The 22,418-nt window shown below is 36.7% G+C and overlaps 1 protein-coding gene across 2 annotated transcripts in view; it reads right to left on the bottom strand.

Annotated features, from left to right (window-relative positions):
• Positions 1-22,418, bottom strand: part of BRWD1 (bromodomain and WD repeat domain containing 1) — a 99,929-nt gene that overhangs the window by 56,190 nt on the left and 21,321 nt on the right. For both annotated transcript variants that reach the window (XM_036219882.1, XM_016121721.2), the window contains exons 11-19: positions 21,877-21,977; positions 21,076-21,116; positions 20,210-20,308; positions 17,589-17,739; positions 17,214-17,348; positions 13,688-13,816; positions 13,280-13,505; positions 6,551-6,736; positions 1,459-1,642 (exon numbers count right to left, since the gene is read on the bottom strand). In XM_036219882.1, the coding sequence (XP_036075775.1) occupies positions 1,459-1,642; positions 6,551-6,736; positions 13,280-13,505; positions 13,688-13,816; positions 17,214-17,348; positions 17,589-17,739; positions 20,210-20,308; positions 21,076-21,116; positions 21,877-21,977 (1,252 nt within the window). The remainder of the gene's footprint in view (positions 1-1,458; positions 1,643-6,550; positions 6,737-13,279; positions 13,506-13,687; positions 13,817-17,213; positions 17,349-17,588; positions 17,740-20,209; positions 20,309-21,075; positions 21,117-21,876; positions 21,978-22,418) is intronic.

Genomic DNA, 22,418 nt, shown 5'->3' with positions numbered 1-22,418 from the left:
CTCCACCAATCACTAAAATTCTTCTGGCTAAATGCACGAAGGAAACACTTTCAACAAAATTATTCTGTCCAAACACAGGACAGAACACTGAAAGATTTTAGATATTAATGAAAAACAGTATTTGTGGCCTCCATTTCAAATAACTCAGAAATCAGTCTGTTACAACTCAGTAGCAAGGAAGACCCTACTATCCAAACTTTTATTATGAAATATCATTTCCCACTAAAAAACAGAGCTGCTTAGGAGAAAAGACTAATGCCAGGTCTAGTTCAAGAAATTTACAAGATAAACCAGTAACAAACATTTGGCCATGCCTAACGGCAAGAACACTATGAAAGGCTACTATGGTCATTTCAAAAGGACTCAGGAGCAAACTTGAAGAGACTTCTCCTGGCCAAAGATAGGACACTTTAAATAGAAATAAGGAGCATTAGAAATAAGCTAAATCACAACAGTATGATTTATACAGTAAAAGCCACAAACATACAAATTGGGACATTGCTGGAAGATGACAGGGAATAAATCTTTTATTTTGAAGGCAAATAAAGCAAAATAATCCAACGTCTATGTCTTTTATATACAAATTTTAATACTGGATAATCAAATATTAGATTTGGGTAAAATTCTTCTTCAGAAGTATTCAAAATAATGAAGACTTTATAGAGTTGAAATATCACTGTTTTATAACCCCTAAAGAATTAATGAATCTAAGCAATGAGCATCAATGCCTGCTAGCATCACAAGAAGAAAACATTTTCTGTGCCTTCTAACAAAATTATTACCAATGATGAATAATTCTTACAAAAGAAGTAAAAACATCTATGACATTTGAAACAATTGGAAACTTAAACACTGACTACATTTTTGGTTCTACTGAAGAACTGTTTGTTTTCTTAAAGTATAATAATGGCATTGTCCTTCTATTTTAGAAATACAAACTGACATACTTTATAGACAAAATGATATTATGTCTAGGACTGTTTTCAAAACAATACTTAAAAGATAAAAGTGGCTATCTGTATAGATCAGGGGTCCCCAACCTCCGGGCCATGGACAGAAACCAGTCTGTGGCCTGTTAGGAACCAGGCCACACAGCAGGTGAGCGGCGGGCCAGAGCAAAGGTCCATCTGGATTTGCAGGTGCTCCCCAGCACCAGCATCACCGCCTTGGCTCCACCTCAGATCCTTAAGCGTTAGATTCTCATAGGAGCACCTGTCCCTGGTGCCAAAAAAGGTTGGGGACCACTGGTACAGATGAAACAAGACTGGTTATAAAATATTTACCATAGTAAAAAAAGAATTTTGACATTTTTCTTACCACAATTAAAACAGGTTCCAATTCATTACTGAAATATATTTATATGATTATTTGTACCACTAATGGATTAAGATATGTAAATAACCATATAGATATATTTTCACAGATAAAAACAGTATTAATAGATATCCTAAAACAAACCTAAATACGCCTAGTGGTACCTCTGGGACAACCACTCTTCGCTTCCAAGCCTGCAGGTCCCGTTCCGTAGCGATCTGACTACGGGGGGCATTCTGATGCATCTGACGAACCCCTTCAACTTGTCCACTACGACGCAGACCGATATTTGGAGGAGACTGGATGTCTAAGCTTAGTCTTCTAAAACCTAAGGAAAAATTGTCAAGAAATGATTCCAAAACAAAGTTCTATCTAATATGCGTTTAACACGTAATAAGCATATACATCCCTTCTGAGATACAAACCAGAAATAAAGGTCTACTGAAAAGATTCTGGAAAAAAAGAATCTTAATGTGACTGAGATCAAAATGTAGACTTCAGGACAAACCTTAACTATTAACCTTAATTTCCATTTCACTAGACCTTCTGAAATATTTTAGTTACAAATATTTTATATCATAACGTTATAGCTGCATTCCTAAACACCTTGCCTTCAAAACTGCACAGAGAACACCTCTTTTTGGAAAAAGTAGCACTGAAGATAGACTCTCAAACTGCGACAGCTTTATAAGAAAAGCTGTGACAACATTAACTGTGACCTCGAGAGATAACCCAAGCCACTCAGGCACGCAGCTGCCGAGAGTGGAATTAGGAATAAAAATGCACAAAACTGCAAAGTGGGGAAATGCTGGCAGCTCCGGAACTGGAGCTGGGCGAGCAGGGAGCAGAGCAGGTCGGGTGGAAGCTGGAAGTCACTGAAGATGGAGACCAGCCTGCGGGACGGAGGACGGGGGGAGGATGGGGCTCAGGGCCGGGGGGAGTGCCAGGCGAAGCTCTTGTTTTCTTAAAACACATATGGGGGAGGGGGGTCTCCTGCTACCAATGCGACAGAGGAACAGGGGGCTACATCCTTTCCGCAACAGGCTGTAAAATGGCACTCGAGCTATGCCAGCTCTTCTTGCCTAGGGTAAAATCCACATGAGTAAACACAACTTCTGCCTTCTAGGTACATATTCCACTTACCAATCAAATGAACAAATTTGCATTGCACAACACACTATACTTCACCTACTAAAACTGGCCTTAAACATCTATGTTAAAATATATTGACATTTAAGAAATAATTTTTTGATTTGAGATCTAAAAATAATCCTAAATTTAACTGCCCAAGTCATAGCATCAATTCTCCAAAAATCGGAAGAAAACATATGCACAGGGTTTTATCACATCACCTGTAATGGCGAGTTTGAGAAATAACTTAAATGGCCATAAAAAGTTTCAAAGACTGGTCATTCCACACAGTGGAGCGCTATGAAGCTGTGAAGGACGAAGAGCTCTGCGAATGGATATGGAAGGATTTCCAGACACACTGTGAAGGGAAGGCAGCGAGAAGCATGAGAGCGCGCGTGTCCGCGGCCCGCGCTCGGCGCAGCACAGCCCCACGGCAGCCTGCCTGCCCGGGATGTCCCGCCTGAGTCCGGTCGTGAGACAATCGCATAATTCATGTTAAGGGAAATCCTGTGAAACAGGCCTAAACTCTCTAAAAATGGATTAAAAGGCATAATAATTAAATGCAACAAGCAAGGCTCGATTAAATACTAAAATAAAAAAAAAATTTAAAAAGCCGTGAAGGACCGTGTTTGGACTACTGAGGAAATTAGGGCTGCACATTAGCTAGCACGGGGGTCAACATGAAGTTTGTTTACTATGGTCACTGCATCATGATTGTATAAAAGAATGTCCCTGCCTTGGAAGACCCAGGAAGAAGCATTAAAGGACAGTATCACAATGTCTCCAATTTACTCTACAATGGCTTAGAAAACGCATCGGAGATACAGACATACGCTACGCATGTACACAAAAAGGGATAGAGGAAAGGTAGCAAAACGGTAACCTATGTAAAGAATACATGGGTGTCCATATTATTCCTGAAACTTTATTACACGACTGATTTTTTTCAAAATAAAACACTGGAAGTGTGTTACAGTATAACTTTAAGAGAAAAAGCCTTAATTCCTCTTATTAGTTTTGATTATTGTCCTATTCCACAGACAGCATAACTTCACCAAAAATTTTTTTAGTAAATCTGTTTTCAGCTTTAAAGACCTTTAAAGCTCAGCCAGGCCAAGGAAAAGCAACCAAGCAAAATAAAAGAAACTGGATTCCACAAGGGAAACAAAATTTTTATAACAGGAAATTTTTTAACAGGAAGTATTTGTCTAACACGCTACACAGATCCAAGTATCAGAGAAGACAGGAAGATCACTGTCTTTGTGTCCTAGCAGCTAACTTCCTCCACAGACTCCCGAAAATGCCCTGTAAAAGACAACAAATACTCTCTTAAATGGATCAGGGAACCTGGAGATCACCGTGGGCTGGAAACAAAGAGGACACAAAGTTAGAGGTGATGAGCTGAAGCAGACAGAGCTGTGCACCCCAGCAGCCCAAGGGCTTGGGTTTCAAAGCCCACATGGAAAAGGAGAAAAAGCCTTGGGGCCGAGTCAGGTGCGTGGCTGTAAATAAGAAGCAGAACCCCCACTCCACCCTATGCTGCCCCCGAAAACCAGAATCCTTGTAATGTTATACCCTAAACAAAATTCTAATCCGCCTACTGGCATGAGGAGATAACTAGGAAATCTGTCAATCTCTGCCTGAATGCAGACAAGGAGGAGAGTGGGGGTGACGGGGACTGCCACAGGGAAATTCAGAAATATGAGCCTGTGTATTCACCCCAGTTAGAGGTTCAAATTTATATTACTCATGTGGTCCAAAAACTATGAAGACGGCAATTAAAGTGCAAACTGGTCCTTGCAGGACCTGCATGTGGCAATGCCATCTTCCACCAAGATGCAGAGGCTACCTCTTTGGCTTAGCCTGATTTTTATGCCATTCTGTCCTTTTCAGTAAAGGCAATTTGTCAGATGATTATTTAATGTTTTATACAACTTCTCATGATCATAGATTAAACAAAATATTTTACTGAAAAAAGGTGACAACCTTGGGTACCTTACGAAATCTTTTATAAAAACCACTCTGGAAGGAAAGGCTCTCAACTTTGGCTGCACGCCATTTCCACTGATACTCTCCTCCCAAGGATAAGGTCATAATTCAAAATCGCATAATGAGATACGACGATATGGATACATAACGACATGGAATTAGAATACCTGAAAAACTTCAGATAGTAAGAAATGTGATATACGCTATAAAATAAATACCTGAGAATGAAAAAAAGGAAACATGACCAAAAAACATGCATTCAACTGCATTAGTGGTTTTTTAAAATTTCTAATTAAGATTGTATTATCATCTGACACCTGTTTGAATAGCAAAAATCAAGAGAAGTGAATGAACAGCACTCTTTATGTGCTGCTAAGTGAGAGTATGAACTGTATAACCACTGGGTAATATGTAGATATATAGAACTACAGTACATAATGCATAATACACACATAATAGATACATTTATAACGTACACATTAGTTTGGCATAATCTATCTATACCCAGCAATTTCATTCTTAAATTAATATTCAAGAGAAATTCTTTCAAATGTATATGAGACCTAAACAAGACTGTTAGTATCATTTCTGTTCCTGAATAGCAAAACCTCAAAACTACCCAAAATCCCATTGAGAGAATAAAATCAGATATATTCACACAGCAGAATAAAACACACTATAGTCGAAATTAATCTGATGCAACAATGGAGCAATCTTAAAAATATATAATGTGAAAAAATTAAGTCTCAAATGAATATATACAGCCTAACAAGCTTTTTATAAAGATTTAAAAAAATGCTTTTAGTAATAAACATAAGAATATAGTTTCTAACATTTTAAAAAGGCAAAGAAAGGGTCAGCGTTAGATTCGGAATAACCGTTTTCTTGGGAGAGGGAAACAGAGGAGGACCACATAAATAGATATAAGTTACCATGATTTTAAAACAAAAGAACAAATGTGTGAACCAATAATAGTACATCATAAACAAAGGATTGACAGGGCCAATTCTGTGACCCTAGAATCCAAAACAATTAGAAACATAAAAGAAGTAAAACTTAAAGCACAGCACTACATTTAAAGTCAGATTTTAAAGAGAATCACCAGGACTTCTAGGTATAACAGTCACTGCAAATAAAAATCTAAAGACCAGTTCCGTGGCAGATCAGATGAGAAAAAGATCAAGAATGACAGGGCAGACTGAGCAGAAGACACTGTCCAGAGGACAGCGCGAGTGATACCAAGACAGGGAATAAAGCAAACTTGGCAAAACTATTTTAAAGTTTTTTTCTATAAACAAAAGTATACTTTTATTGGTTGTAAATTAATTTGTTCAAAGAAGATTTCTGTGAAATAAATTATTCTGCCATTACAAAATAAAAATTAAGAGTCTACATAAGAAGGCAAATTCTCCAACAGACAAGCAGAAACATTTGGCAGAAAGAGGTATTGAAATTCATGGCGGAGTGCCCTGTGAAGGTGTGATAAGACGGGATTACTTGGTGGCACTGCTGGAATTTTGTGACATTTCAGACTTCTGGAAGCTTTTCTAATCTCCCATAGGCATTTACTTTTCCCCAGAGTGAATTTCATTTGCATAACAACTACCAGTCTCAAGATTATTTCCACTACTAATATGATTACTACTGCATTCCAATATCAAGTACTTCACCCTGAAAATTCACTCCAAGCCTTCTCATTCTCAGTAAGAAACATTAGTGCTCTACCTAATTCAGTTTTTTAGAACTTACAAATTCAAGGTAAACACTATATTCTTTATCTCATTTTTTAATATAAATACCCTATTTTAGAGCAAAAAAGGTTTCAATGTCTTTCGTAGTACTTGAAAATCAAATATGCATGTTAGTACAACTTACGTCTAATAAAGCTACCTCCAGACTGTTAAATTATACAAATACACCGCTTACAATTTTTGATGACCTCACTTACTCTACGATTTATTTTTACATTTTTAAGACTTTGGTTTTTTAATATTACTTTATATGAGTTCCAGGTGTGCGGCACAGTAGTTAGATATTTGCATGATTTACAGGGTGATTTACTCTTCAATTTCGATTCAGCCATATTAAGGCAAAATCTCTCTCATCTATTTATTACCTCGTCGTGGCGTTTCCTCTCCGTTTGGAAGTCCACTTGAAACAGGATCCTGACCTGCCCCCATTCTCTGATCTTGCTGCTGCTGCAACTGTCTTATCATTCCATCAAGAACGCTGGACTCTGGGCTTCGCTCCCCATTATCATTAGTTTGTAGGCTTATAATTTGTTCGATTACCTCTCCATCACCTGCAAATCCAATGAATATAAAACCGTAATCTCTATAAACAGGAAAAAAAGACTTTCAGTAGACCACAATTAATATTACATTAGCAATTAATTGTCAGAATTTGTTTTTTTAAAAATCATCAATTAAAGATACCCTAATACACTCAAACTAGGTCAGAGAAAAGATTTGAAACCCACGAAGGAAAACGAGACCTTTCCCTAAGGGCAGTAAGCACCCCAGACACCTCGGCGGAGCCCCTCAAGTATCCGCAAGCAGCACGCGGACAACACATCTCAGTGAGAGCCGCCTGCTGCTTTCTCACGCTCACGCAAGACAGATTTCATCAAAATCTTACTGCCCAAGGTCTCTCACTAGAACTGAGCCAACAATGTATGATTTCCAATGAAGACAAAAGGAGAGATATTTCTTCTCTGTCTTAAAAAAAAAAAAGATAGAGAATAATACCCTTTTTGGCCTCCAACAGACCACAACCCTAGTGCCCCTCACCCCACCCCATGAGTCCCACGAGCACGTGCAACTGGGGGAGGCAGCCACACCTGCTCCCTCGCTAAGCTTCCACTGCTCTCTCGCATGCTTTCAGCATCCCCAGTACCAATATTTCTTACTTCGAGTACAATTTCAAACTTTCTTCAGTGCTTTAGCTTCTTTAGTTTTCAAATACCACGTTTTCAGAGATATTTAATAGGTCCAGCGGAATCCTAACAAACTGAAATTAGTAGGGTATTAAGCAAAAGGAATGCAAAGACTTAACCTGCTTCCACAGTAACAGATCCAGAAACTAAAAAATGTCATACACTACATCAGGGGAGAAAAACTTCCATTCTACTACCTGAGTTAGAGTCCCTTCTAGTTTCATTTTACTATGGAAATCAATGAAGAACTTAACAAAATCAATGTCTAACTGTCATTAGAGCAACTCTCTTAATAGCATTTAAATTTTTTGATCAACTCTCAAAAAATGAGCTAAGTAGGCAAGAAATGGAGCCCTAATCTAAAACAATAAAAAGATTCTAAATAAACTGAGTATATCATAAAATTCCTATGAACATACTTGAAACCAAAGGGAAAATAGTAGAAAAGGGCACTTCTAACCCTCTCTCCTTCCCCCGCAAAACCCTAAATCTACACACCTTTTCTTTCACAGCACAGAACATTTCAATATAACTTGGCAAATATCATCAAAATGATAACTGGTTTTATTTGGCATGATACAGTTACAATTCAAATATTAAAGGTGGGTTCCATTATAAAGGCTCCTGCGCAATAGGAACTGCCCTCGCACTATAAACTACAACGACACTGGAAAAATCATACAGGAATCAAGGGCTCTCAGACATTGGACAACAGGAAGCACAGGACTGTGATCCCTGAGAGAGGGCAAGTAACGGAATCCAGCCTTTTGATGGCTCCAGGCGAAAGCTCAGAGGCAGTTTGCGGACTGCAACGCAAGAAAAGGGAATCCAAGAAGCATCCGGAAATCTCACCGAGTGGAGGGGACGATGGTCAGAGTTTGGCAGCAGGGGCAACAAAACACGCAGGGCTAAATACCAGAGCGGAGTGAGTTGCACAGAGCTCAGAGATGTACAGCGAGGTCCAATGAACTCTTTGCGTAACTAATGCTACATGCACACATTTAGGAAAACTTCACGCTGGGGAAGAAACATGAACGAGTAGTGTGCCAAAAAACCCAGAGCTCTCTCGGGGCTGGAAATAGTTCATGTTCCTGCCAGCCAGAGAGAGAACCTTCAGAGTACACAGCAGGATTGCTTTCTGCACACTTTCAATTTTTAACATTCAGAATACTTTAAAATGTGTGTCCAAAGCAGTGAAGAATACAGTGACTGCTAGTAGTTTGGCGTCTCAGCCTCGACTGGTGCTAAGGTGCCAAAAGTTTACCCACCACTGCTTCTGTACCATCACTGCAGATGTCAACACTAAAAAAGGCAAATAATATTCCGATATTATTATAAAGATAGTTGTAACCTCGAAGACCCCATAAAAGGTCACGGATAAAACTATGGGTCTACAAACCACACACTGACAACTCTTGGCCAAAGCAACCATTAAAAATAAATAAAACAGGCAGTGCTGATGAGACACTGGTAGAGATAACAGAAAACTCTAAAAAATCAAAGGCAGAAAAAAGGAGGAAATACACGAAGAACATAAGGTATAAAGAGAAAACAACCCGTACTTTGGTAAAGATTTAAGCCTAACCCTACTAATAATTATAGTAAATGTTAATGGTCTACATATTCCAATTAAAACACAGGTTGTGGACTGGATTGCTGCCTACAAGAAATCTGTTTTAAAAGAGACACACAGATTGGTTCGAAGGAACGAACTGAAAAAATATACCAGGACAACACTAATCCAAAAGAGTTAGATTGGTTCTATTAACATAAAACAAACTAAAAGTCTTTAAAACAAGAAATACTACCAAGGATAAAGAAGGTCATCTCATAACGATGAAAACATTGATTCAAAAAGAAGGCAATCTGAAATGTGTATGCACCTAGTAACAGAACGTTAAAATACTGATAGAACCAAAAGGATAAATAAAACAAACCCACATGATACTTGGATATTTCAGATTCCTTACAATAGCCCGCAAAAGGAACAAAGTCCTTTAACTGTTAGTGAATGATAAATAAATGATGATACGTCCATACAATGGGGCATTACCGATCAACAAACAGGAACCAGCAACTGATACATGCAATAACAGGAATGAATCTCAAAAGCACCACTCTAAGTGAAGGAAGCCAGATACAAAGACCACATGTTGTACAATTCCATTTGTACAAAATTCCTCGAAAAGACAAAATTAAAGTGACAAAATGGAACAAACATTACAAAGCCCAGGAGAAAAGAGAAGACTGACTCCAAATAGGCCCAAGAGAACTTTTCAGCGCCCTGAAAATGTTCAATGTCTTGACTGTGGTGGTTGTCACATGACTATTTAACAGCTGTAAAAACTCATTTGAATAACACACTTAAAAATCATGAATTCTGTTGTATGTAAAGTACACTTCAATCAAACTAATAAAAAACATTTAAAACAGTGAACAGTAATTTACCTTAAGCTTAAAAACTTTATATATAAACTGGTGATTTAGCTTCAGTAAATCAATCCTCATCTAAACAAAATACAGGCATATTCCTCACTTTACTCTGCTTTGCTTTTTTGAGTTTCACAGATACTGTGTTTTTTACAAATTGAAGGTCTGTGGCAACTCTGCATGGAGCAAGTCTACTGTAGCCATTTATTTTTTAACAGCATTTGCTCACTTCCTATCTGTGTCATATGTTGGTAATTCTTGAAATATTTCAAACTTTTTCATTATTATAATATTTGTTATACTGATCTGTGAACGGTGATCTCTGATGTTACTATTTTAATTGTTTTCGGGCACTACAAACCACACTCATATAAGACAGGGAGCTTAACTGATAAATGTTGTGTGTTCTGACTGCTCCACTGACCAGCTGTTTCCCCCATCTCTCCCTCTCCTCAGCTCTCCCTACTCCGGCACGGCGATACTGAAACTAGGCCAGTTAATAACCCTACAACATAATCCATGTCTCTCACTTTAAATCAAAAGCTGAAAATGATTCAGCTCAATGAGGAAGGCACGCTGAAAATCGAGACAAGCTGAAAACTAAGCCTCTGTGCTAAACAGCCAAGTTGTAAATGCAAAGAAAACTTCTTGAAGGGAATTAAAGAGCTCCTCCAGTGAACACACGAACGATAAGAAAGTGAAACCGCCTTCCTGCTGGCATGGAGCGGTCTGGGGAGAAGATCAGACCGGCCACAACATTCCCTTAGGCCACAGCCCAATCCAGAGCAGGGCCCTAACTCTCTTCATTTCTATGACGCTGAGACAGGTTACGAAACTGCAGAAGAAAAGTATGAAGCTGGCTGGGGTTGGTTCATGAGGTTGAAGGAGAGAAGCCGGCTCCATAACATTAAAGTGCCCGGTGAAGCAGCAAGTTACCCAGAAGATCCGGCTAAGATAATTAACGAAGGTGGCTGCGCTAAACCGCAGATTTTCGGTAAGGACAAAACAGCCTTGTACTGGCAGACAATGCCATCTCGGACCTTCAGAGCTAGAGAGGTCAGTGCCTGGCTTCAAAGGACAGGTCGACTCTCTTCTTAGGGACTAAAGCAGCTGTGACTTTAAGTTGAAGCCAGCGCTTACTTTACCACTCCCAAAGCCCCAGGGCCCTTAGCAATTAAGCTGAGTTGCCTCCACCTGAGCTCTGTAAATGGAACAGCAAAGCCTGGCTGACAGCACATCTGTTTACATTATGATTTACTGAATATATTAAGCCAATGTTGAGAGCTACTGCTCAGAAGATTCCTTTCAAAATATTACTGCTCACTGCCAAGCACCTGGTCACTCAAGAGCTCTGATGGAGATGGACAGAAAACAAGATTCACGTTTATGCCTGCTAACACAACATCCATTCTGCAGCCCATCGGTCAAGGAGTTAATTCAACTTTTCAAGTCTTACTATTTAAGAAATGCATTTCTTAAGGCTGTGGCTACTATAAACAGTGATTCCTCTGATGGATCGGAGCAAAATAAATTGAAAACCTTCTAGAAAGGATTCACCATTCCAGATGCCATTACAAACATTTGAGAATCACAGGAAGAGGCCAAAATATCAACATTAAGAGGAGTTTAGAAAAAGTTGATTCCAACTCTTATGGATTATTCTGAGAAATTCAAGGCCGCAGAAAACTGCAGATGTGGTAGAAATAGCGACAGAACTATAATTAGGAGGCGAGAGGCATATCAATAAAGAGGAAACCACCAGGCTATTAAAAGAGAGAGCGGGAGCCTGAACATGTGACGGAATTGCTGCAATCTCATAATAAAACTTGAACGGATGAGCAGTTGCTTCTTGTGGATGAGCAAAGAAATGGAATCTACTCCTGGTAAAGACGCTGTGAAGAATGCTGAAATGGCAAAGAGGATTTAAAATATTACATAAACTTAGTTGATAAAGCAGTGGCAGGTTTGAGAAGACTGACTTCTACACTGAAAGAAGTTCAACTGTGGATAAAATGCTATCAAATGGCATCTCAGGCTACAAAGAGATTGTTTGTGCAAAAAAGTCAATCAATGCGACAAACTTCACTATTGTCTTATTTTAAGAAAGTGCCACAACCACTCCAACCTTCAAGCAAACCACAACCCTGATTAGTCATCAATGAGGCGAGACCCTCTACCACCAAAAAAATTACAACTCAATGAACAATTAATATGTGAGCTCTTTGAACAATGTACATTTCTTTAGGTATAATGCTACTACACACTTAATAGACCACAGTATAGTATAAATATAAATTTTATATGCATTGGGAAATCAAAAAATTCATGTAACTCACTTTACTGCAATATTTACTTTAATGTGGTGGCCTAGAACCAAATCTGCAATATCTCCAAAGTAGGCCTGTAGAAGCATTTTTTTTTTTCTTTGCTTAATAGTATCCTCAGGAGAAACAATGCCCTGCTAAAAACGAATACAAACACAAAAAACAATAACACCACAAAACTCTACACTTGGCTAAAATAGGCAAAGAACAAGATGAGACTGAGGCTGGAACATCTTATGCCAGAAAGTAAGGAGGTGCCCAGGGGACTTGAGGAAAGTCACAAAACTCATAGTCAAATCTAAAGATAATATGAGCAATAAAATAGTAACAGCAATAGATTGTCACCCACTGTACAACAACCCATAAGCTGATACTAAAACTTAATGAACTACATAAACGAAAGAGAGCAGTCAAAAGTCAACTAATAAAATGCACGTTCTAGAAACAACCATTTTGCAATCTTCATCATAAAAACTGATTTGGGCAAAAAATCATCAGTGAATCCTAAAACTTGAGGGTAAAGTTTGATAAGGAACAGGTTATTTAAATCATATCGTCCTACAAATTACAAAGAGTAAAATAACTTCACAGTGGAGAAACTCGGCAGACAGGTCCTTAACTGAGTACTCAAAGACAACACTATCAACAACCAGACACAACACAATCACAAGCACCCTCTGCGATGCCGCATGCAGGAAGGCTGCGACGTCCGTCATGCTGGACTGTGTCAAAAATGCAGAACCAGCACTTAATCAGTGAGAATGAAGTTTAATGCGCAGTCCCCAAACTGAAATCTACGGCAGGGGAGAACAAAAAAAGCCACCATGGGCATTATCAGAATAACAAACAAAATCTGATTAGACTACAGATTTGATAACAGTATTATGAGGGTTAAATGTCCTAACTTTGATAATTGTTTATGATTATGTAAAAGAGTATCTTTGTTCTTAGAAAATACATATTAAAGGGAAATGAACATGAGCTCTAGAACCTAAGCTTCAAATCGTTCCCAACAATAAGTATCTAGAGATAAATGATAAAATAAACATTGTAAAGTGTTAACAACTGGTAAATCTGAAAGTGCAAAAGTTCTTCGTATCCTTTATTCATTTTTCAAATAAAATTTTGTTTTGTTTTTTTAAAGATTTGCACTTACTTGTTGCCACATAGCCGAGCTGTGGAACCAAATGTTCATCTGCAGAATTTTCTCGGCCTGGTACCAATCTCTGAAACTTGGTTGGATGAGGATTTCCATCTACATCTACCAAGAATGGTGGAGGCATAAGGTGAGGAGCCTGCTGAGTTTGCTCATCTAAGACATAATTATTAGAATCTCTAATCAGAGGTCGATAGTCAGTATGGAAGAACATCTGATCAGGAATCTAGAAAAAGGAAGTTTACAAATTGACATTTTGAGGTTTATGTATGTTAAACAAAACAAATATTAAGAAGTTAATTACAACCATATAAAAAAAAGGCAATCAGATCAACATATCTAACCTCGTTTCAAAATATCCTTCATAACAACTTATTTTACATGCTATTAAGAAAATATTAAAATGACCTTTTCATATGGCTTGCTGCATCCAAAACCAAATATCAGAAGGTGCCCATGAGAATCTGTACAGGCAAAATGCTGTCCATCCTGAGAAAATTTACAGTCAAATACAGCTCCGTGTCCTTGTCCTTCAATCTAGAAAACAGAGGAATAGTTATGACCAAGTCTATTCAAGTGCTTTTGCTATATCAAATGTTTTCACCCCAACAGCCTGCGACAATGTATCACTTCCAAAAAAAAATTTTAAAGACAAACTCTGCATTCAGCGTGTTAATTTTTATTTTCAGAAAATATTTTTTAGATACCACTAGTCTAAAAGAAAGCTTGAAAGATCTTCTAAGAATTAGTTCTCAAAATGATCAAATGATCATAAACCAATCCAAAGTGAAGTCTTTATTTGTGACAAGTGAATGACAAGCATTTTCATAAACTTTTCTTTTAATACATAACAAATAGCTATTAACTAATAATCTACAAGGAAAATGATTAAAAAACAACAAAGCATGGTATTCATGACTAAATTTAATACTTTTCTGGAGTTTCAACTTTCTGCTAAGATGACAGCCATGCAAAATTTTAATGCTGCTAAGTTTTGAAGGTGCCTTTGCAAATACTTGCACCTGCAACTATCTTATTTAAAAATGCCTCGAATTTCAGGATATTCTAAATCCATCATGAATAATGCCTTAATTAGATTACTTTTAACTGTTTTATATTCTTTTTAATTGTAAATGTATTAGTTTATTGCATTATGAATTTATAGTTGAGCTATCATTAACTCGATAGCGTAGAACTATGCATATTTGTTGTCTGAGCCTCTAACTTTTCAATAACTAAACTTTAGGACAAGTTTGATCAGTACTGGAAAAATGAATCATCCACCCAGTAACTGCCAAAACTCATACACATGCCCAAATACCTGCTTGAAAAGCAACACTTGACTACCGCCATACTGCACATGAATGGGTGCCAATAAACAAACATGAAAAAAATTGGTTACTTGGATATTTATGGCACTGCCGAATAAGATAATTAATAATACATACATATTGGTATCCTCTCATGCCATAAGCAAAAAAATGTGTAAATATTTTCCCTCCAATTCTTTGTTAAAACATAGGAACACAAATTCACCCACATAGTCCTTTAGACAAGCCACCTCCGCCACAGCCTGACCTCTGACCTGAGCTTTGGCGCCACTTCATACCCCAAGCCTAGGACCCCCAGTGCAAGTAAAGCAGAGGCAGGGGGCAGGCAGGAGCAAGAGCCCAGGCTGACAAGGTGAAGACAGTGGCAGTTACTCTCCTGTCATACACGTGGACCCAACTGGACCAAAAGCTCTGCTGTGGGTCCCAGCTGTAAAGGAAGTTTTTCCAAGTGGGCAAATCCATCTATCTAAGGGCAAGCCAGACTTGGATGTTTACCTGTGGTTTGAAAAGTCCTACACAATGATTCCTGACAAAATTCAACCTGCAACTGTGTCTGGAGAACAATTCAATGTCACACTGACGTTTACTATGCGTCTAATGAAATACTATTGTTCGTAACTTACAGCACTGTGTAATCTGTCTGGCATCAGAGAATTAACCTCTCTGCTGAGCAGTAAAACAAGAAGAATTGGTCTACAAGGCCAATTTGAGGTGTTTGAAAGTAAGATCCTGGTTGCCAACCTGAGACTCTTTTAGGTTATTCTTTGGCTTAGAGGTTGTTTATCTGATATATTCTGCTTAAACCCAGTTTTCTGTTTTAATAAGTTAAATGCAAGATACAATGAGTTTGAGTTTTAAAGGTTAAGAAGATAAATGTACCTTTGAATTTTAAGACCAGAGAAAATTTGAAGGCTGTTCTTTTTCCAATAATTTGAACATATCTTAAAGATGCAACTTTCAAAAATACCTAAATACGCATTTGCAATTCAGCCATGCTATTTGAGTTGTTTTAATGCATTTAACATTATTAAGTAAAATACTGCCATTTTTAAACTGTTTATGAAGAAACTGTCCAGAATAAGCATATTGAAATAAAAACTCTAAGGTTAAAGAAACAACAAAAACATGGAACACGTGGAATAAGATGGCCTTCCCCAAAAGTCTAACTACCTCTCACCCACAGGCTATGACCATACTGTCTCCCAAATTAATTATGCTTTGACCTAAAATGCCATGTAAACTGGAGAATAATTTTATAAAACGCATTATATTAAAAGCCTTAACAATATTCAAACCCTTTGACACAATAATTCCCTCAGAATTTATCCCAAGGATAATCAGGGCTCTACATAAATACCCCTATACAAGGATATTAAGTGTTATTGCTGTGCACATTTTAGACACCACTTACTCAACAATAATAAATTAATGATATAAGTAACATTTTTCTGAGAAAGGCTGAACTTACAGCCAAAGTATATTTGCAAATTCTTAAAAAATATTTAAGGCTTTGAAGAGCATTCTTTATATAAAATAGACTACAAAACTATGTGCAAGAATACCAATAAATATAGAAAAAATAATGTCATCAGAAAATCTTCAATGGATGTTAATATTTGTAAATAAGAGTTGAATGACGAACAAGATAGTGACATAGTCTCAAAATAGCACCTGGTAAAATTAGTTTCAGAATTACAAAGAAGAAAAACAACTCTTTGATAGTAGGGAAACCTGGCAGATGCCACCTTAACCAAATACTTAAAATTATTACCACCAATAGCAAGACAAATAAACACTGTGTGCCTCCTAATATAATTAATGCATGGAGGACACATTATCATTTGTTTCATTCCATTAAAAAATAACAGAATTGAGTCATCAAGAAACATCAGAAAAAAACAAATATTCTGTAACATTACTTGCCCATACTCGTCAAAAAAGTTAAAGGGCAAGAAATAGAAAAAAAGGTGAAAGGATTATTGAAAATTAAAGAAAACTAGAAATATATAACCACTTAATATAATGCATGATTAATCAGATCCTGGTCCAAGGGGAAAAATGTAACATTATTAGGACTACTAGCTAAATTTGAATATAAACCTGTATCAGCTACTACTTCATGAATATTAAATTGATCTGGGTAACTATACGGTGGTTATGTATGAGAAATTCTAAAAATATGCAATAGACTCCTATTTTGGTTCTAGAATAGACATGTGCAAAAAAGAAAAAAGGCTGGAAAAACCCAATGATGTTTGATTCCCTAGATGACTTTACTGAATATTATTTTGTATTTTTGTTATCAAATATTTAAATAAATTTAAGCAAAAAGTTCTATAAAATAACCATAATTTTGCCAATTTAAATAAATAGGAGCACATTCATACATATACACAAAGCTAAATAGGTAACTTCTGAAAACCTTTCCCTTGTGTGCATCAGTTAAACAGGGAATTGTGTGTGTGTCAAGTATTTTATTAGGCTTTAAGTACCCTGATTCCTAGAAATATAAACTGCCAATATATGCAGATCTGTTTCTGGCTAACCTATATAATCCATACTTGAAATAAACGCAAGCATGCATGAAGATACCCATTACTTACCATATTAAAATAATGTTTCATCTTGGTGCCTTTTGTAATATCCCATATAAATATGCTGCCATCATGTCCTGCAGATAACATAATTCTGGAATCAAAGGGATGTGTCTCCAAAACAAATACTTCATCAGCATGTCCCTTTATTCAACAAAGTCATATAGTTAAGGAGGGTTTGCAAGTTCTAAGTTTAAAATTAAAAACCCGTATTGACATAGCGTATAAGGACTTTAAAAAATGTATTAATGACAGTAATGTATATCAGTATATGTACAAATTTCTATTTGACAATATAAAAAAATGTTTGTTTTGTAGCTTCAAAAATAAAATTATAGTTCAAAAAAAAATCTTGATTTATTATATTATATATAAACTACTTACCAATAAGTTATGAAGCAGTTGTCCAGTATAAGAATTCCACACTTTGAGGACATGATCATTCACGGCTGTTACAACAATGCTATCATTCTGATTCCAAGCTATCATTGTTACTTTGGGTTTCATAAATCTTTCCTCTTCGGAAGATAAGTCCCTAAGAAAAAAATATACATTGTGTAAATTCACTTGAGTGGTAGGTTATGAAACAGTGGATGCAATCCCTTGTCTACACAAACATAAAGTAATCCAGTTCATGTGCACACCTCATCGACTCTATAGTTTATTATATCTTACCCATTACAGGTTATCCATAAACAAATTACAGCCAAACCCAGAGAGGGAGGCCGTGATTCAGACTCGGTCCAGAGACTGAATAAAGGCAGACTTGAGGACACCACTACTACTCATGAAAGCAGTTTTTCTCTCTACCTCTTTCCTATTACCATCTTCTCCTGAACCCAAGCCCCATCAGTAATACTTTCAACTGTTTCTCTCTTCAGAAATAAGAAATTTTAGGATGACAAAAAGAAGGTAATTTATCTTCATATCTCCAATGGCTAGAAAAGTGACTGACACACAGACGCTCATCTGCTGAACTGTACTGCTCACAGGCTATATTCATCTCTTCACTTTACTTCCCTACGGACTGTTCCCACTGGTCCCCTGGCAAGAATGGTCTTGGATACAAGTCCACAGTGCACTGCAGCCATTATGAAAGTGGTATGCAAAGTTTCTCTGTAGAATACAGCAGCAGCGATAAATAGTGGGAGGGTAGAGAAAAGCCTAGTTACTTTTGAAATTATATAAAACATTCTAAGAAATTATAAAGGTGTAATAAAAAAAACATTTTAATTAAAAAAACAGCTATAAGAATATGGAATGAGTACTATGTAACAGCTCTCTATGTAAGCACAATGAAACACAGACAAGAGAATAATTCTAACTATACAGATAAGGGGAAAAGTGTAACTTAAGGGGGGAAATGTAATGAAGAGTAAGATTCAAAAAGGTATTCCCTGGTAATAACCTTGAATCTACCAACGGACATGTTACAGTTCATCAAGTAGATCGGCAGAGATTAGCACACTAAAATAAACATATCCATCAATTCTTACATACAGAAGATTCTGCTTTTCGAATTTGAAAGAGGTAAAACTTTAAATGAGGAAATGATATTTCCACCATGAAGAGAATTACAGGGAAAGTTCTCTCCATGCACAGTATGGCAGCAAGAAAACTAAGCAACTGCCAGTCTCGTCTTTAACATTCTTATTCCAGTGTTCACACAGATGTTCCTCTTTTCCTAATAAAGCCATTACTCAGAGGTGAATATGATTTCGAATTATCTTCACTCCCACTCCCCTTCATCACTTCAATTAATCAAGGAGCGATAGTATTCACTTTCACACTAAAATGCTTTTGAGTACCCACGTATATTTTTAAATAGTGATAAAGAGCTGTTTGTGAACAAAGATTATCAGATTTCCATTAAGTATTCTTTCCATTTCCTGTCAGAGATCATTCCACAAAAATATTAAGATCAAATTTATTCTGAAACCCAACAGAACTGTTAGACCCACAGCAGAGAAAATGAATTAATTTCTTCTACAATTATTGAAAATAAACCAGGAGGATTTCCAAAAGACAAAATGTAAAACATTTCTCAGAAAAACTACTATGAAAAAGTATAAACTTTGGAAATAAACCCTAAAGTAAAATTCATAGTTCTTGATTTATATTACAGTATAACTAAAGCAACAATGTCTGCACTGGGACAAAAGCACACTGCTACGCCAACTCTAGGCCAGGCAGTATGCCGGAAGTCCTCGTCATAGCATTTAAAATGCCTAATGATACTTAAAGCAGTCTGTCTCATTTCCTAGATGAAAGAGATCAATATTAAATGATGCTCTCAAAAATACGTAGCTATAAATAGTATAAGTTGTATTTTAGCAAAGGTCTGATTCCAAAACATGTATTTTCTACCACCTGTACCACCTCCCAAAGTTTACAAACCAAAAAAAATATGCGATGTATTTCAAATCTGTATTATTTATATCTTGGGAAGTGCTAAACTAATCTCAATGATTCTCAAAAAAATGTTCAAAACTTTCAAGTGTTAGAAGAGGAAGACAATAAGACAAACTTGCCTTAAAAGCCGTTTTACAAGCCAAAATTTTAGCATGCACGAAAGCACTCCCACTGGTGCATGACTAATCTCAACAATAGAGCAGTCTGCTTACTGTGGTCACCAGTCTTGGCTAGCAGCGATTTTTTTTAAATGCTAAAACTCCTATCTATAGAAAAAGTAAAATTGCTGCACTTTACATACCTCGTTATTTTCATAATTTTGTTAAATCATAGGTGGTTTTAAATGCAACACCTAAGAGGAAGTCAATGCTGTGAGCCACAGCAGAACATATGTATGGTTCCTTCCTACATAAATGTTAAGGATAAATTCTTTCGGATATATGAGATTTAAGTATCTACTGATTATGTAGGAGGCAGCTATTCACTTTCGTCACAGCACTTCCTGGTTGTGCCAATCACCTGAACAAAAGCAATCAAGCAACCAGGTAGAGAGAGCAAGACCAAGTGCTTACAACAAAAACTATCTCACTTACCCTGAGATTCTCGTAGCCATATCCAATAAAATGCTTCTCCATTCTAACTGCTCAAATCTCCAAATCCGGGCTGTTCCATCTCTGCTACCACTTAAGAACCTTAAAATATTCACAAAAGATCTTATTCTCAGCAACAGCTACAGTCAAAATCACAAGCAAGAAAATTTTTAATATAGCTATGTTGACCGCAGGTAAATCTATAGGTGTTCATTCAAAAGAGAGCTTTAGAGTATATATGAATGGAAAAAATCAGGTTTGCTATAATTTGCCTGGCCCTATGAAATAAAGCACATTTCAAAATCAACAGCTAGTGGAAAAGATTGAGTTTTTAGAAAACAACAGTGCCTGGAGTGGGGGAAAAAATAAAACGATTAAAGACGTATGGGAAAATTAGAGCAAAAGCTCCATTATAAGCATCTTAATTCTAAACTCAAATTAATTCATGCTGGACTCTATGTAAAAATAATCTTTTAACAAAGTAAACTGTTAAAAATAGTAGTTGAGGAAAGGGACCTGAAAGACAATGGGGACCACAAAAAAGGGATATAATTTAAGTGATAATTTCACTGCAATCTATGTCACAATGGCTGATGAGAAAGATTTTAACTACTCAAACCTAAGAATTTCATTGCCTTTACACCTAATTTTCCTCTAAATCATAAATATAACCAATGTGAGCTAAAGGAGAACTATATTTGGTAATAGGAGACAAAAGAAACTATTCTACTTCGTGTGTTTCCCCCATCCCAGACACTTTTCATTCAATTAACATATTTACTAATAAATACCTGCAATATACAAAGTGACATATGAGCATAGTATATATGCCTAAACACACATACGAAAATACAAACACACTTCCTTACCGGTCACCGTTGTTACAAAATTGGATGCTATCAACTTTATCCTAAAGCAGGAAAAAAATAAACACCAACATCATCATCCACATAGTCTGTGCTGCTTAGTCCCAGCACTCAAACATGCACTGTACCTTTTTTTTTTATTTTATTAGTTTCACGTATACAGTACATTGCTTAGATATTTATATGGTTTATAAAACATTCCCCCTAATTGCTCTTTCTCTCCTCTGGCTCCACGTATTGTACATTTAAGTGCAAAGAACCTAACCATGAATATAACACGATTACTAAGGCTCAGCTCTTGTCTCAAAGATAGATATATGCAGTAAAACATCTGTATAAAAACTGAAATATGTGTAAAGTGATTAAAAGTTTAAACAGTTGAATACGAGGTTGAATATGTATGTTTTAGGATTATGCAAAAAAATTTGTCTTTTAAAGTGATTCAAACCTGTTTATCAAACAACCTCACAAAACTTCATTTAGGAGAAAAGATGACCTTACCACTGACCAGTATTTCAGAATATTGAGTTATATATCTCACTACGCATTAATAAAATGGCATTCTGATTTCGTGAGCTCAGTTAAAACTAAACAGGCCCACTTGAACCTAGCCCACCCAAATCAACTGTCATAATCAAGATTTTGGACTTAAAGCTGAAAAAACTACTGCAAAATACCAGCACTGCCAAGGTTCTATTCAAGTTGTCAAAATCTTGCAATTTCTCCTGTTAGCAATATTTGACTACATATCAACAAGAATATTATTAAAATTAACCTACAGAATTGTAGAACATGAATACTTACATTGTGGCTTTCAAGTTCTGCAATTTTTTCAGGTGCTTCAAAACCCAAAAAATACATTCTGATTACATGATCAGTACTACCTGTAGCTAAAAACATACCACCTGTAATAAGAAAAGTTAAGGTTTAAAAATCCAATTTGTAACAAAATATCTGAACAAACCAAATTTCTATATTACATTAAGCAAAATTTCTTATTGCAAAAGACATTTTAAAATTAATATAATGCAGGGTTTATAATAAGATGTATATATTTGCTCTTTGTTCCCATGTATGGCACAGAGCTCCTTCTGAAAGCTTTGGCATTTCCTAAGTGGTAAGAGCGATAAAGGTGTCCTGATATCCATAACAAACACATTTCAGCCACACTAGTCTATGCTAACAAGGTGACTTTGGGAAAACAGCAAAAGTCACGGGGGCCCTGACTGCAGGGGACCCGACCATGTGATGAGAGAACTGGAGCTTTCAGCCAAACCTCTGGGGAGGCAGGTGGGAAGGAGCGGAGTCAATCACTGTAGCGACTGTTTTATCAGTCATGCCTGTGT

This window comes from Rousettus aegyptiacus, unplaced genomic scaffold, assembly GCF_014176215.1.
Source record: "Rousettus aegyptiacus isolate mRouAeg1 unplaced genomic scaffold, mRouAeg1.p scaffold_m13_p_4, whole genome shotgun sequence".
Lineage (NCBI taxonomy): Eukaryota > Metazoa > Chordata > Mammalia > Chiroptera > Pteropodidae > Rousettus > Rousettus aegyptiacus.
The sequence above is the reverse complement of the archived record's forward strand: the minus strand, read 5'-3'. Positions and strand labels throughout refer to the sequence as shown.